General features: G+C 38.9%; 1 protein-coding gene across 2 annotated transcripts in view; it reads right to left on the bottom strand.

The window, feature by feature from the left end:
* CRPPA (CDP-L-ribitol pyrophosphorylase A) overlaps positions 1-17,825 on the bottom strand; it is a 55,543-nt gene that overhangs the window by 25,087 nt on the left and 12,631 nt on the right. For both annotated transcript variants that reach the window (XR_014000944.1, XM_081164738.1), the window contains exons 3-6: positions 11,411-11,560; positions 9,717-9,821; positions 7,639-7,684; positions 222-319 (exon numbers count right to left, since the gene is read on the bottom strand). Coding sequence is in view for 1 of the 2 variants with exons in the window: in XM_081164738.1 (XP_081020864.1) it covers positions 222-319; positions 7,639-7,684; positions 9,717-9,821; positions 11,411-11,560 (399 nt within the window). In the remaining variant the exon portion in view is untranslated. The remainder of the gene's footprint in view (positions 1-221; positions 320-7,638; positions 7,685-9,716; positions 9,822-11,410; positions 11,561-17,825) is intronic.

Here is a 17,825-nt window from a genome sequence, read left to right as displayed (position 1 = left end):
TGGTACAAGGAGTGATTGATCAGCTGCATGTGTTCTGGTAATCTAAAAGGAAAACCAACTCAGGATGCCAATTCAACCCAAGCTATAATCATCCCTTGGGGGGGGGGGATTGCCAGAGGCCACTGCATTTAGTGGCATGCTAAAAAAAATACTTGTACATATCTTTCACATTGGAATTCTCCTTATGTTGATGATGTTGAGAATCAAAATCTAGTACTTACTTTCACATGACTCTTCAGTGTTTCATGAAGGAGAAATCCTACTTGCACGGCATCTTCCTTCATATTAGTGAGAACACAAACTTGTTGTGATATGGTGTCTAATAAAGAAAATTTAAAACGGCGGGGGGAAACAGTTGTTATCATCATAATCATCAATTCTCTAACTTATTTCAGTAAACAATTATTTTAGACAGGGTTTGTTTTTATAGAAAGAGGAATCGTGTTTTCTGCACTTGGAAAAATGGTTTTGTGACAAGGGTTATATACAGGTAAATACAGGATTAGATATATGATCAGCTACTATGAAAATACTCCCTCCCCCCAACCTGAGGATTGTTAAATTTAACTTCCTGGCTACTATTACAGATACCATCCCTATCCAACTCAAAGACAGCTCAAGTTTGTGAAAAAAGAACTGACCATAAACAGCCCAGTGTTTTATCCCATGGGTCCCTTTGGGAGGAAGGGTATTCCCTACTCTTTCTTTTTTGTGTTGTTTGGCAAACCATTGCATGTGTAAAAACCATGATTCAAAAGCCACTGTAACTCTGGAATAAAAATGAACTTAATAATATAATAAGCTTTCTTTGTTCTATTTCTGTTGGTATAGTTTTGTATCCATTTCTCCCATTGCATCTGTCATCCCATCTATGTTACATGACCAAGCCTTGTGTTCCATGCACCCTCCTACTGCACACGGCACTTAATTACTTCCTCAGTTGCAGCAAACAATTGTTTGCATTTGCCCTCCAAAATCAGGCTTGCAAACAAGCTTCAAGCCATGCTTTTGGTTTGGAAGGCAAGCACCAACCAGTTGGGATGCGAAGAGAATACTATGATTTGCCTCAAGCCAGGAAAGTAACCAATTACACAGAGTGTGCAAGAGGAAAAGTTAGTGTGCTTGTTCCCATATTGCATAACTATGATTTGGCACTGCATATGAACTGACCTACTGGGTGCAATATTAAGCAGCCAACAGTGCATGCAGGAGCAAAGCATTCACATAATCAAAGGACATTTTAATAGAAGCCCATCACTGAAAAAACAGGCAGACCAGATAACTGATCTGTTCCCCTATAATGACCAGCTACAACAAATAATAATAATTTCAGTGCACTCATTTTTCACCCCATCTGTTCACTGGCTACCTAGGATTACATTCTATGTGAAGAAATACTAATGAACAAAGCCCTAAGTGTATTTAGCATAAAAAAACTTAGATATATGATTATCCTTTGTTACACAACTCACTTAATTCAAGTGGGATTTGAGCACCCACACTCTATTCCTGTGGTGTGGGAACAGAGCAGAAGTTACCTACACTCCAGTAAAGGAGCAGGGGGAAAGGGTGATACTGTCAATGCAAGTGCAAGTAGGGATAGGTTAGATACCACTGATATAAAAGGAGTATGTTCATTTGAATGGAGGAGCATGTGGCTGCACAATGAGGTAGTACGTCCAAGCAGGGCATAATAAGTGATTGATTCCTTGGGGGCAGCCCCACTGTGAATATATTAATTTCTAAACATTAATTTCTCATTACTGCTAGAATTTGGGATCACATAATTCAGTAGTGAAGCAAGTGTGCAAGGCAGAGCTACAGTTCTAAAAATTATAGGTTCATTCTTCACCTATTTCTGAATGCACATTTCAAGGTATCCCTGAAAGGGAGACTGAAGCTTTACATGTTTCAACTGGAGGTTCAAATATATAGTTGCCCTAGGGGAAGAAATCCTTAAAGAGATTTTTTCAGGATGTTTTTGTACTATCCAGGTTCTAACTACTTTTCTAAATGAGTCATCCTAACTGCAGGATGAGGTTTCCCTATTTGCAGACTAATAATATGAGAAGGGGGAAAGAGACAGACATGCGCCACATTGTCTGCACATCCAGCAAGTTCTTACCTGTTTTACTTCAAGAGCATTAAGAATGTTTTTTTTTATTATTGAACATGTTCTATTATTTTTCCAACATTGGTTGTTAAAGAAAGACAAAGCTAAAAAATGGAACACCATTACACTTTAAGAAATCATTTTATGAAGATAGTGAATCAAATGTTTAACATATTGGAACCACATTGTTTGGTACTTGAATGATCATTATATTTTTCTTACCTACATCAGTGCTCAGTTTAAAAGAATGGAATGTGTCCTTTATCAACAGCTTATATTGCCTACAGCAGAAAACTTTAGCTAAGCTTTCCTAAAGCATTTGGAACTTGTTAGCTGTATTTGCATAGGTAGGATTACATTTGTAATACAGATCACCAAATACTGCTCACATAATTAAAAGCAGATGATATACTAATTTCTTTTAAACTCTTTAATGTCATATCTTAATTGTGATTTGATCAATCACACTGGGAAACAACAAGGTATTATTTGCATTTATTTGCAGTTTACTGCTGCTCAAATGTCTAGGGAAATATTACTGAATAACAACTTAATGTTTGCACGGCGCTTTCAGATGGTCATAGTACTTCATATTCTGTATCTTACTGTAATCCTTATAACCACTACCATGTATAATTATCCCCATATTATGAGTAGCTGAGGGGAAATTTGGCTCCCTTAAGACCATCTAGTGGCTTTATGGCAGAGACAAGATTCAACCCAGTGATTTCCTGGGTCATAGCCTCAGATTCACAGGAATGGGGAGCCTGTGACCTTCCAAATGTTGCAGGACTACAACTCCCACCAGCCCCAGCCAGCATGGCCAATGGTCAAGAAGAAGAAGAGTTTGGATTTGATATCCCGCTTTATCACTACCTGAAGGAGTCTCAAAGCAGCTAACATTCTCCTTTCCCTTCCTCCCCCACAACAAACATTCTGTGAGGTAAGTGGGGCTGAGAGACTTCAAAGAAGTGTGACTAGCCCAAGGTCACCCAGCAGCTGCATGTGAAGGAGCGGAGACGCAAACCCGGTTCCCCAGATTATGAGTCTACCACTCTTAACCACTACACCACACTGGCTGGTCAAGGATGACTGGCATTATAGTCCAGGGACTTCTGGAGGGCCACCGGTTTCCCATCCCTGCTATGATAAATCTCCCTAATCCTGGCTCACCAACAGGAATGGGAAAGAAATTTGATTCAGTTTGCATTTAAAGCCAAACCTACCAAATATGCGAACTGAAACATAGCTATCCTTCAAATTGTACACTCACAAAATTTTGCAGTGCCATTCTCCAGCCAGATACTTGTAAGACTCTAACTTGCTTAGCTTCCCATTAGGTACCATTGGACAGCTCTTATCTTCTAATAATGGATGTACTTAAACCAAGTTAATGTTTAATAATAATAATAATAATTTATTATTTGTACCCCGCCCATCTGGCTGGGTTTCCCCAGCCACTCTGGGCGGCTTCCACAGAAACCAAAAAACACTAAAATATCATACATTAAAAGCTTCCCTGAATAGGGCCGCCTTAAGATGTCTTCTGAATGTCAGGTAGTTGTCCATCACCTTGACATCCGATGGGAGGGCATTCCACAGGGCGGGCGCCACCACCGAAAAGGCCCTCTGCCTGGTTCCCTGTAGCTTCGCTTCTCGCAATGAGGGAACCGCCAGAAGGCCCTCGGCGCTGGACCTCAGTGTCCGGGCAGAACGATGGGGGTGGAGACGCTCCTTCAGGTATACTGGGCCGAAGCCATTTAGGGCTTTAAAGGTCAACACCAGCACTTTGAATTGTGCTCGGAAACGTACTGGGAGCCAATGTAGGTCTTTCAAGACCGGTGTTATGTGGTCTCGGCGGCCGCCCCCAGTCACCAGTCTAGCTGCCGCATTCTGGATTAGATGTAGTTTCCGAGTCACCTTCAAAGGTAGCCCCACGTAGAGCGCATTGCAGTAGTCCAAGCGGGAGATAACTAGAGCATGCACCACTCTGGCCAGACAGTCAGCGGGCAGGTAGGGTCTCAGCCTGCATACCAGGTGGAGTTGGTAGACAGCTGCCCTGGATACAGAATTGACCTGTGCCTCCATGGACAGCTGTGAGTCCAAAATGACTCCCAGGCTACGCACCTGGTCCTTCAGGGGCACAGTTACCCTATTCAGGACCAGGGAGTCCTCCACACCAGCCCGCCCCCTGTCCCCCAAAAACAGTACTTCTGTCTTGTCAGGATTCAACTTCAATCCATTAGCCGCCATCCATCCTCCAACCGCCTCCAGGCACTCACACAGGACCTTCACCGCCTTCACTGGTTCTGATTTGAAAGAAAGGTAGAGCTGGGTATCATCTGCATATTGATGGACACCCAGTCCAAACCCCCTGATGATCTCTCCCAGCGGCTTCATATAGATGTTAAAAAGCATGGGGGAGAGGACGGAACCCTGAGGCACTCCACTGTACTGCTATACAAAATAGTCTTAGATGATTATAAAACTGATCAGCTACTATATTATGCAAAATAAGAGGCCATTAAATCACAAAGTTAATATGATCATACTTCTATAAAGATAATGTTAACCCCGCCTCTCCTAACTGCACCTCCCTTTTTACATTGGATTCCCACATCCTCACTTTTTACATGATTGAAACAAGCTGGGTTTAAACACATGGATATGTCACATTAGCATGGCCCTGGTGTGACATATAAGGCATTCTCCTAGTGGTCTCTTATCCAAGTTCTGGCCAAGTTGTGGAGAGCCAAATCTCATCCCCTTTCGTTATACTTGATCATACAGTCTGTAAGATAAGATGTATAGTTTGGCTATGTACAATCCTAATTCTATAGGAGAAGCTCACAACCACTGATTCAATCAATAAAACAGTGGAATGCATTTGCATTAATATAGCCTACAGAAATGGGTCAACTTCAAACACTTGCATACCATTGTAAAATCCCATTCTTAAATATATTACATGGAAAAAAGCCTCATTGTGGTCAATTTAGGGTTGGCATGTAACATTGCTGCTGTGCAAATATTTACATTTTCATAATTCTCATCAAGGGTTCAGTGAGACTGCAGCTGGGCTAGTTACTGAAGTTGTCACACCTACTGATTTATACACAGCAGCTATACTACCTAAGTACAGTCATTTCTAAGACAGTTGCCATTATGTGAAATGTCACCTAAGGAGCTATAATAAGTATAGGCATATGCTCGGAAGAACTGAGGAAAGGTGGCTTGAGACGTATACAAATTCCCTTTTATACTATGTACAAATTCCCCTATACACACAAATCTGGAATAATTCAAGCAACCTAGGGAATATGCTATATTAATCTCATCTGTTACTTTATGTGCATTGAAGTCATTCACATAATTTCAAAGGGTGCTCTCCTACTATGCTGTACTCAGTGTAGACCAACTGCAATTAACTGACTTAAGTTAGCATATAATTTCTCAGCAATTAAAAATATATTTAAATGTCATTAACTTCCATAAGATGTTCAGAGAAAACTGAACATTAAACAGCTGGATAACTTTGTTGGAAATATTTGTAGAACAAAAAAAGAAGAAGAATTTGTATTCAAAATTCAATAGTCTTAATAGTCAAGTACCTTTGTGTGAAGACATCGTAGATTACTGACTGGTATAACATTTATACTACAGAAGCAGAAAAATCTGAGTGACTTAAGAAAATATTTTATAGAGTCATTATTTGAACAGAATGTACTACCCAACTGTACCAAAAGAAGAAGGTAAAGAAGAAAATAGAAAACATAAAATGTGTCTGGATATTTTTAGTTTCTACTGAAGTGACTAGTAGAGTATGTGCCAAGAAATGCTCATTGTAGAGAATAAGAAAATCCATATCGCTTCAGACTGGTTTGTTTATGTAAATTAAATTCAGTTTTTTTAGTCTTGGCATTGTTAACCAGTTTAAAAACTTGTTAGTCTGAGCTTGCACAGCAGCTGTGGGTGGGCGAAACAAGTCTGCACAACAAATACAATGTTGCTTTGCTTACAGAATAACCCTAAATACATAGGTAAACATACAAGATGAAGTATGGTTTTAGCTCATTGTAACTAGTTCCGTATTTATTTGTAAATCAGTCCTTGACATAGGAAATCCCCATATTTAAGCAGCTACAATTGTTTTAGATACCTAAGTGCACCAGAAATCACACTTTCCCGTGACCCTTCTAAATGAACAAATATATGCAAAATGAGGAGCCAGGATCCAATTTCGCTTCTAATTTTAAGTGAAGTTTGAGTATCTCCTTCACACAGATGATTAACTTTCAATGACGGCCATTCAACTGAAAACCAGAGTAGTAGACTTAAAATTTACACCACTTGAAGAATCAGGTCCAAATGTTTTCAGAATGCAAATAAAAGGCCACAGTGTGGCAGAACCATAGTGTATCCACTGACTAATGGCTCCCAGGGCTGGTTTCCCTATGCAGGGAGAGGGAATTGCACAGAACAAGTCCCTACAGACACTGCAGATGAGAAAGCAGCTCAGTCAGGCTCAGTTGATTCTCTTCCACTGTTTCTCTAAGAAGCTACACTGATTACTATCACCATATCCTATGAGGAACAGCAGCAGCTTGTCAGGAGTTTGGAGACAGAAAGAGAGATCTCTTTCTATCCAAACCAGTCAGCTAGGACTTCTTCCTCTTCTTCCTCCTCCTGGCTGCAGACCTTTGTGACTCTTAGACCAGCTCCACAGCACTGCCCCCTGGGAAGTTACTGAATTTTGAGCCTAGATTCTCCTACTTGGCTTGCCTTGATTCTCCACGTGGACTGACATCCTGCTTTGACTTTAGCAAGCTGTGGGCTGTATGTAGTCTAACACCCCAAAGACAGGTCCCTCCAAGAGATGGAGCTGGCAATACAGTGCTAGATGGGATTTGATGAGTTGGGACTTGCTGCCAAAGCAGTCGGAATCAAAGCCCTAATGTCACAGATCTGCCTCAAATAAATGTGGAGTGCAACACTAAATGAGATGTGAGAATCTGTCATGGTGAAGTGTGAAGGTGCAAGGTGCTGGCAAGGTGAATGTTTACATTTCTCACTAAGAAAGAATCTGTAAAGGCACTTTTACAGCCTTGAAACAGAAGCCAATACAAGTTGAATCTGTGCAGCAGCAACCATGATGTGTAGTGTCACTAGCCATATGGATCTTTCACACTGCATCTCCCTGCTGGTGCAATGCCCATCCACAGAACAAAGTCCTCACTAATGTCTTGATTATGTACTTCCTCAAGTTCTGTTTTCCCCTTGGATAAGCTTTCATTTTGGTTGAAAGGTCAGCATTGTCTGACTTGAATCAGAGACAGTGCCCAAGGCCTATTTTCCATTTGCCTGGTTCCTTTATGCAACTTTACATGATTAAAGGAATAAGCTAAAGCTATTTATGTGGTTTTATTATTTTACCAGTCAACTTTAATTTCTAGTGTTTTCACACACAAAATGTGGTTTCATCTTGGTGACTATATGAACTGGCAGACTCAAGGACAAGCACATACCTTTAATTAAAGAATCAGCTGCATACAGATCTCGCTTGTAGGTCACCTAAAGGACAGATAAACCTAATTAGTTCTTCCACAAGTTTTTAATAAAACACACACACACACACACACACACACACACACACACACACAAAGTACCTAAAGACCATTTTCCACACTGAAAGACTGCCAACACATAATATTATCATTTTATTATTGTTGTTATTTTTAGTAGTCTTCCATCTCAAGGCTATGTACAAAGCACAATGGATGAACTAAAAATCAGTTAAAACACACGCAAACACAAAATATGATTTAAAAAAACACACAGAATGTATGCATAAGGCAGAGACCTATTCATTCAGCTGGGAAAGCTTGTTGGGAGAAAAAGGTCTTCAGTTATTCCCAGAAAGTGCAGATAGTGGGTACCTGTTGTGTCTTGACAGGAATGTTGTTCCACAGAACAGGGATAGCCACACTGAAAGCCCTGCTCCAAGTTACTGTATTATATTTAATTATATCTTAATTATATCTAAATTATATTTAAAAAGCACTAGAAGCCATGAGAAAAAATGTAAATCAGAAGATCTTCCAAATCTGTATTTGTATTAAGCTTTAAAATCTGTTCAGTATTAATTTTATCATTCTTTTAAAAAATGGCTACATTTGGTTTGCCCACATATGTCTACCATATTCTTTCTAAGAGTGTTCACCTTTATTCTGTTTTAGTGAAATAGTAAATTTACCATTTGCATATCTTCATGTCAAGAAGTTCATCTAAATTACTATGATAATTATATTGCTTCCCTTACTATGATAATTACATTATTTCCCAAAATCTAGAGTTAACATCTTTTATTTTAAAAAACAACAATCCTCTTTCTGTAATACTCTGAATGTATTACTAGCTCTGATCTAAAAAGTACTTTGGAGCAGGAGTGTTCTTTGAACAAGACACCTCATAGAGGAGAGCTCTTATGTCAGTTTTGGTAGTGAAACGAATAGGTTGCTCTGAAGCTCACATGCTTAAAACTGACGCCAGAAAATAAAGAGAAATTACCAAAACAGATTTTATTTATTGTGTGTGTGTGTGTGTGTGTAGTAACAAATGTCTTATATAAACTGAATATACTGCATAGTGATAAAGAATGATATATAAAACAGTTGTTACAGTATGATTTTAGCATAGACATAATAACAAAAATGTGGAAGGATAAGTCCTAGAAATTCCTTTAACACAAGATGTATACACTATTTTTTAAATTAAAAAAATGTATCTCCATTCATTTATAATATTGTAGTAATCCTTGTTTTTTTAGAGATTAGGGGACAATCCAAATCCCCCTACATGGTGGCAAGTGCAGGAGGTGGTGGAGGGAGAAGCCTGTGTCAGCCTAGAGCTGAAGCCGCAACTGGGCCTGAAATAGAACCAAGGCGATCATAGGATGCAGTGAGAGTGGCTTGGGATCCAACAATACTTGGCTGGCCCAGCCCTAGCCCCTCCAGGAAACTTGTTTTGGGCTGCTGTTGACACTTCTGTCCATCCACACATTCAGCAGGTGAAGTGGAGTAGCACATGGACAGAATGACATGCCAGGAAACTCTATTACCTCTATTCAACATATTAAAATATATATGTTTGATGTATTTGATATAAACACATCAAAATGTGTTGTTTATATTATAGAATATTATATAAAAGAATATTTGAAGAGTATCGTTCTGTATGAGCTAAAAGAGAAGTCTACCAAAGTTGAGCCATTTCCATAAACTTCCTTTCTTGAATCCTGCCTAGATACTTAAAACCAGAGGAGAATGGGTTTTCCTAAGAAAAGCTGGATCAGGCTGATGAGACAGGCATCTCAAGGAACAACCTGCATCTCAATTCTACATTGCAGAAGATTTATTACATTCATCTGTGGCAGTGACAAGCGAGTTGGGCATCTTAAAAGTTCCAACATGGATATACAGCTTGTTATAATTAAATTGCATTCATGGTTTGTAGCATTTGAGCAGTATTTTTCAGAAGTGCAATAATGTAACTATCATCAACTTTCCAAAGCTTCCCATTTACTAAAGAAAAATGTTGCTCCTACCTTCCATAAGTCAGGGGGCCCTTCAATAAGTTTCGCATTTGTTTTGTTGTATTTTAGTGCCAGATGCAAACATTCTGTTCCATAATCCAGGTCATAGTCACTGCACTGTAGACAATGTTGAAACAAAAATCATTGTAGCCTACAGAATTTATATACAACATGGCATTTTAAATTACTGTTTCTCAAGCTTTACAAATATACAAAGTCGCAATTGTGTACAGATTGACTGAGCACCCTAGTCCAGGTGCAGTCAATGTTTGGCTAACAGACCTATATCAGTTGCATTTGTGTGATGAAATGTTACTGCCAACATCAGGTTGTGCCACCATGGTAATCACTGCAGAGGTCCAAATAAGCCATCCTGATCCATATAATTTTCTGCTTTATACTGTTATATGCCACATCAGAAGATGATAGCAGTTGCTCAGCTAACAGTATCAATACTGAGATTATCATATCTGTTTCAAATTTGGCCTACATCGCAAGCACACACCATGAACGTTCTACTGTGCTGGCACAGCTGTAACTGTACTTCTCCTAAGCATGTATTTTCTAGTATAATGCCTCACAGCAACAGGACAGTGACCTAACATTATGTAACTTTGCCAATTTACTCTCAATAAACTGAAAGTGTTATGTCAAGAAAGGGCTAGATTATTTCCTGAGCCAAGATCTTCTGTAATTCTGTCCTTTGTTAACTGTGCCAGTGGAGAATTGTCAGAGTGCTGTTAAAGCCCTTTCAATTCTGACTATACTATGTAAGCACACTATAGCTCCTAAAATGGTAGAATCCCTCCTGTAATGCATCTGAGACATTCTGGAATACTTCAAAGCAATGCAAATTCACCAGTCGCAATTAGTAGCTTTCCCTCTACACATTCTTAAGTACGGTGGGGGGGGGGGGGCGAGTGAAAAACAGAAAAGCAACAGGAAAATGAGCTGTCCATAAATTCCTCAAAATGTTTGTTAAGATCAAAATAACTAGCAAAATTTAAATCAGTATGAGGTAGATTGAGATGGTGAGCAGTTGTTAAGTTTACCTGGAACAAATACAGAATTTCAATACCTCTTTTTTTTAGTGACAGCAGTAAGTACTGGTTTTCAGGAGTAAGAGAGGGCCAGTATTTTTAAAACTATTTTAAAGGCAGGTGGAATGGGTCCCTCTTTCAGTCCCTCTTTCAGATGGCAATTCCATCATGGGCAAATTTCCAGAAGCCACCTGCCAGTGGGCAGAGGTAAAACTGGTCAGAGCCTTGGCTGTGACTTTTATCATTGTGCAATAAGCTGTATTCCAGCCATGCACAAGTCTGAGGTTTCTATGGACCCACATAGGGTGGTTTCAGGTTTCACCTTCCCCGATCAAAACAAAGAGAAGACACACTTAGTAGAACAAGCATTTGTCCATTTTGACTGCAGAATCAACTACACAGACCGGTGTAGGCTGTACACACCCAACACATAAACCTTTACATCCATTTTGTGTGGATATTTGTGTGGAAGTTTAGTATATGTAACATAACATAATTATACAAAATGCTACCATTTGATGGCAAAAAAACCAAAAATATAATTTATTAAAATGAATATTTACTAAGTCACCCAAATAACACATGCAAGTCAGTTGCCTCTTACAGTATGGGGGTGGGGGGTTGAGGAGAAGAGTAAGTTTCTTTTTTAATTGCCAAAATTCTTACCCGATGATATGCTTGATGGATTATATCAAATAAGAATGCCTGAGGCATTTCACTTGCTCTGTACTTGGCACGATCTAGTGAATGGTCTAAACATCCGTCAGCAGAGGAAGCAATAACAGTGGAGACAAGAGGACAGATTGCTCCTGCAGCCTTGGGAACCAAGAAAAAAAGGGGAGGTTAAACACAGATTTACATGTTTACCTTAGTTAATCTCTGCTTAAAGAACAAGTCCAAGCAAATTTAATATTTTGACTTCCACATACACTGTTGGCCTGATCCAGACAGACATTGAATTCTTCCTGATATATTGCACATCCTATTCTGCATGATGTCAATGAGAGTTGAGCCTCATACTATGGGACTAGACAGCTGCATGCATTCTTTTTATCCTGTTGTAGCAAACAGTGAAAATTAACACTAAAACCTTTCCCAAAAATGTTTAGCACCAATCTTTCATATTTGTGAAAAACTATCTAAAGCACACACGTACCTATCGTATTTTCAGAATCTTCTATTTATGGGAGGCAAAAAACTTACTTCATTATGGAGGCTGAAAAACCAACTGACAAATTATTTTGACTGTTCTGAAATATGGAATGAGTGTAACCATACCATGGTGGATAAATGGCAAAGTATTAATGTGACCACTTCACCAAACCCAGATCTATATTTGAAACCATGACCACGGACATGTGGAGAAACAATCAGATGACCCAAGCCATCAAATTAAATATGACTCAGACTCTAGCGGCATTTTTAAAAATAATAATAATAATAATTTTTCCAAATTATTACAAATCAAACCAAATTACTTTAATTTAATTCAATTTCATAAACATGGTTTCTGAAATTCTGCTGTGTTGCCTTCATAGGCTTATAAATATCTTAGTTTCAAACGTTTATGGTAAGTAGTGAATGAATTCGTAGGACAAGCAATCAGGTAAGAGTTATGACACAATAGACTAAATTTAGCCAACAATTCTACAACACTACACTGGAATATGTACTGCGTGATTAAGTATTTTGAACTTTAGGCAGAGACCACTTCTAAGCAACAGTCTTTACATCTGTCTCTTGCTCAATAAACATTGATAATTCAACTCTGACAGAATTAGTTTCATTTTGTCCATCCTCTCTCACACACACACCATTTGGTGAATCGTCAGAGCCTCCTGGCTATTCACCCAATTGGTCTTATTTTCAGTTCTCAATTTTCTTCTGATTGGCTTCAAGTGCCAGCAGTAATCATGGAGATAGTCAGGACTTATGCTTAGGAAAATAAGCATGTCTTAGTTGGGATCCTGTCCTCTACTGCAGCAGAGAAGAAATTGAGATGCGGCAGTTGTCTAGGACTGACTGTTGACAACAATGGTAGCATTATAATGCACTTCCTCACTTACAGGCGTAACATTACACCACTGAAGGAAACGGGAGCTTTGCCTGAGAAAGCACACAATACTGATTAAGCTCTGCTCTTCCCTTGCCATTCCCTATTCCACCCACTTTTTGTCCCTTGTACTGGTGCCAACGGAAAGGGCAGCAGTGATGTGATATATTGAGACTGAAATCTATCCCAGTGTATCTTCAGGCTGAGCAAATGCACAGGAACTTAGAAGAGAACCTCTCCCTGCCCAGGAGGCATAAATAAACTCAGGGATAGTATTGCTCTGTAAATGAATATGATTAATGTCTTCACATCCTAATTAATCAAACTCTTTCCACATATTACTGCACAGAAAATATTATTTTACACCATTGAAACAACTTCCATTAGTGGGCATTCAAAACCACATGTATTTTCTAAACTAAAGTAGAAGAATTACCTGTGTATTTATGTTTTTAACAGGTAGAAACATGTACTTCTATTCAGACATCTGCGCTCCCACCAATTATATCTCTAGTAATCAACATGCTTCAGCCACATACTGTAATTACCACTTCTGTTAGCAGAACTGTCTTAAAAGAATACTTACCCTAAATTTACAGAATACCACCTTCAAAGATAAAGCAACCACCAGCAATTATGAGATTAAAATATTTCAACTATTTCCAAAAAATATTTTGTTGTATATTTGAACATTAAACTGATACTGTATTAAGCTACTCTTTAGCATTAAACTGATACTGTATTAAGCTACTCTTTTAGCATTAAACTGATTTTAGAAAAACTATTCTAATTTAGTAGCCAACAAAATCCAAGATTACTTCACAGCAACTTAATCACCAAAACTTATGACAACATTCGTCTACCTGTTATTGATGCTTTTGTTATGCTCTTTTGTAAGACCTCAAACCCATCCCATCTTCAAGTAAATGTCAGGGATGCCAACAAAATTTGTCCACACCTGGCTTGGAAAGAAGCTTCTAGGGTTCTTAAAAACCCACCTCCCCACAATTCTTCTCCAGCTCATTTCAGTAGTCAGTTGCACAGCTTCTCCCCATCCCCAGTTTTACTAACTGGAAAGTCACACAAGAACTCAGGGATTGATAAACGGTGCAGCGTTGACTTGATCAATTTAAGAAATTGAGATTTGGCTTTAGTGCATCCAGGAGTTCCCCTGGCAAGCGAGGGAAAGATTGACAACCTCTCCTTGACATGGAAAAGAGAGGTTCACAAAGGACCTACAAATACTCCTTTACTGGCCTTTACAAATTAATGTTCAAGAAGAACTAAAAGACAAAATGACAGTGTGGAGACAAAAACTCAGCTGTCTTTCCGGTAACAATACTTTGTGCTTGTTTGGAGTCCAATGTGGCTGGTATCAAGATTCTGGCCCAGGGTTTGTCTGTCTATCTTGTACAGTGGTACCTCAGGTTACATACTCCGCTAACCCAGATATAGTGCTTCAGGTTAAGAACTTTGCTTCAGGATGAGAACAGAAATCATGCTCCGGTGGCACAGTGGCAGCAGGAGGCCCCATTAGCTAAAGTGGTGCTTCAGGTTAAGAACAGTTTCAGGTTAAGAACAGACCTCTGGAACGAATTAAGTACTTTACCCGAGGTACCACTGTACAGTAAAAAGGTAAATTTGTGGGCAATAAATAAATAGTCCATGGTATTCGATTGAGACGACAAAACAGGCCTAGACAGAATGGTTACACACTAGAGTGGTTTTGGAATGTTAAAAAACACTGTACAACCCAGAGTCTTAAATTCCTTAATTTGTAATGCTGAGAATGAACTGTTGAACCTGTGTAAACTACTCTGTGAAAACGGAGAATGATGTCATGAGTCACTGAAGAGAACATTTAACATAATTTTGAATTAAAGAGAAGAGGGCAAATTAGATCCTTAAGGCTGTTTACCCAGCTGGAAGGGGCCAGTTGTAGAACTTGTTGGAATAAGGTCAGCAGGAAGGAAGTTTTAATCTGTTTATTCCGAAATGCAAAATGAATAGATAATCAGAAGCTTAAAGCAAACTTTGAATCAATGACCTGACACCTGACACCATGGTGCATATTAAGCAGACTTCAAAAACAAAGGTTTAATGTACACAATGTATATTTATAATGCATAATTACAAAATTGGATGTCTACTAAGTAGTAATTTCTATTGAATTCAGTGGGACTTACTCTCAGGTGGGTGGGGTTAGAATTGCAGTCTTTGTTTCAAAATTTCTTCCTTTACACAGTTTCTACTATGTTTCTGAAAATCCTAATCCTAATTTCCAGTTAAAACTGCTTTTCTCTTGGCCGTAAATTTACAGTTATGCATAAAAAGTTCACACACATGCGCCTGCTTCAACTGAGCACAGGCCAAAGTGCATTACGGCACTTAGCATATGGTGATGGCAATGGAGAAAGCTTGCTTCTCTGTCATCACTGTGTCCACAGTAGTTGTCCAGCAGAGCTCTTCCAAGTGGTGAATGGGCTTGTGCCATATGACCAAGAGAGCATTGCTATGACACCCTTTAGCAGCCTTGTGTATACTTGCAAGGCACTTTAGGCTAGGGGCAAAATTACTCAGATTTGGACAGTCAGATACCAGTTAGAGCAAGTCCAATGGAAGTGTCCAGAACCCTGTCTGTTCTATCTCTACTGGATCATTTTGATTATCGTGGTCTGAGGATGTGGACCAGTGCTTAGAGAAGTGCAGCTAATCACCTAATCCCTTGCCCCTTTCCCCCACTGGCTTCTTGGAGCTAGCGGAAGGGGATTTGCTGGGTAGTGAATGATTAATGCTTCATTGTAGGAAGGGCAGCAAAAGGAATCACTATCCAACAGGAAGTCTAGGGCTTGAGCTAGAAACTTCATGACTTAAGGCTGGGGTTCAGCCCAGAACTGAAGGGATGTCAACCTCTGTAGTTTGCACCTCTGGATTAGCAAGGTACTGACCACCTGCCATAGTGTGGTCAACAAAGCTGTTCTGCCTGCTTCAATTTTCTGGCTTTAGTTCAAGCCCTCTCTCTCACTCTGTTACTTTCCAAATGTGGATTTAAGTGTAGGACGCAAAAAAATAATTGTCCCTTTCTTTAAAATTCCTAAATTGTTTTTATTTTTTTAACTACAAAGGGCTATTCACTTGTTATTTCTATCAAAGACACCTCTAATTTCTTGAAATGTCCTGATTCTGTCAAGATACTCTAGAAAAATTACAATCAAATCCTAAATTTAAAAAGCATTCATTTTAAGGAGCAGTAATTATTTCTTTAGAAACAGTGGTTTTCTTAAGCTACATAACTTTATTTCTAAAGATCTTTTCATAATAGATAAGAATTCCTATTCCTATCAAAAACAGATACACAAGCAAACTGGATTCTAGTCAGTAGCTGCATTATTTCCTGAGGATTCAAGGTTCCCAACTTTCTACTGTATTCAGTCTAAATTAACCAATGTTTCCTTTTGGTTTTTACAGCCTAATTTTACCCAACAAAATCTTTTCATGCACAAAGAAGCATTGTTGAATTTTTTTCTACAGTAACAAGTTTCGGAAACACAAGTCTCCTTAAATACTACCTGCTCCACTGATTCATAAACCTGTTAAAAAGGTGAAAGTACGGAATAAAAATAGGTTTTAGTTCATAAAGTCCATTAGGAAGGGTTTCATTATCTTTTAAAAAGAAACATCTAGGAATTTCGAAGTTGTAAAGGTTTAGAACTCTACAATGAGTATCATTACTGTGCTCTCTGTGCACAATAAGTTATTGGGGAGGGGAGAGTCCAAGTACAAGAAATATTTCTTAGAACATTGGACTTGTCATAATTTAAAAACAGTACCACTTAAAACTGTTTTTCTGCAGCCTGATTTGAGGTAGTCATAATTTTATAGCTGAATGGTGTATAGTGTCCCACAAGTTATGAATCACTGGGAGAGTCCTTTAGACTGCCTTGGGGGAAATAATATTTCACTAATGAGCACTATAATGAAATATCTAAAATTTGAAGGAAGCCAGGAATAGGATCCAGAGGCTGTACCAGACCTCCTCCATCTCCACAGCTTGTTGGCTTCTTGCCCAACAACAAAGGAAGTCAAGAGAATCAAAACATTACTAGAAGGTTCAAAGCATACCTGAAAATTTAAACACCGAATAACATATACTGCACGAGAAGGATTGCATGAGATCAGTGAGCTTTGGGGAGCAATAGAGCACTCAAGGATTTTGCAGGGGCCCACTCTGCTATGTCAAACAAAACCAAGCCAGAGCAATTTTGCTGTCTCTCTTGCAACTGGTGAAGAAAGAAGGACAGCTTTCCCTAAGTTTTCAATACTGCACAAGAACATTTGCTGCATTTTCTATCCGATAACAAGTTGCTGCAGGTATGTGCAAGCACAGTAGCTCATTTTGTGATAGCACTAAGGCAAATTAGAAATCAGAAGAAAGGCACATGCCTTAAGGATGTTGATCATTTAAGTTACAAAGTTGCACTTCTCAATGAAATGACATGCACTAATTGCATTAGGAATGTTTTCAACTAGTCCCTGGAGCCTCCATGTATGGCTTGGAGAGGGGGGCGGTGCAAGCCATGAAGCAGCTTAAGAAAAAAGAAGCACAGCAGAAAACCTTGCTTCTAAGGAACCTTCAGTCATACAAATAGTATCTAAAAGAACAATGAAATTCACCCACAAGCAATTTTTTTAAAACCCTTCACTGATACCGTATATTAAGTGGTGTTCTTGAAGTCAACCCAGTAGCAAATAGTCCTCGCAGCACTAACTTTCTGAAAAACAGTAACAGGCATAACAACCAGAAAATGCTGGCTCTTATAGAGTTCATCTAGTTATTATTCTACATGTTCAGCAAAATGAAGTAGTAGAGTGAACTCTACCATGTCAAGGTTGTTGTGTTTTTAATCTCTCCAAATAGAAAAGGAAGGGAGAAGAACAACCTCATAGATTCTTTTTTACTTTAAGCGAGTGGTTTGTGTATTTCACAGAGGTGATTTTTTTATTTTTATGAAATGCCCCCATCTGTAA

This window comes from Podarcis bocagei, assembly GCF_964188305.1.
Source record: "Podarcis bocagei genome assembly, chromosome: 12".
NCBI lineage: Eukaryota > Metazoa > Chordata > Lepidosauria > Squamata > Lacertidae > Podarcis > Podarcis bocagei.
The sequence above is the reverse complement of the archived record's forward strand: the minus strand, read 5'-3'. Positions and strand labels throughout refer to the sequence as shown.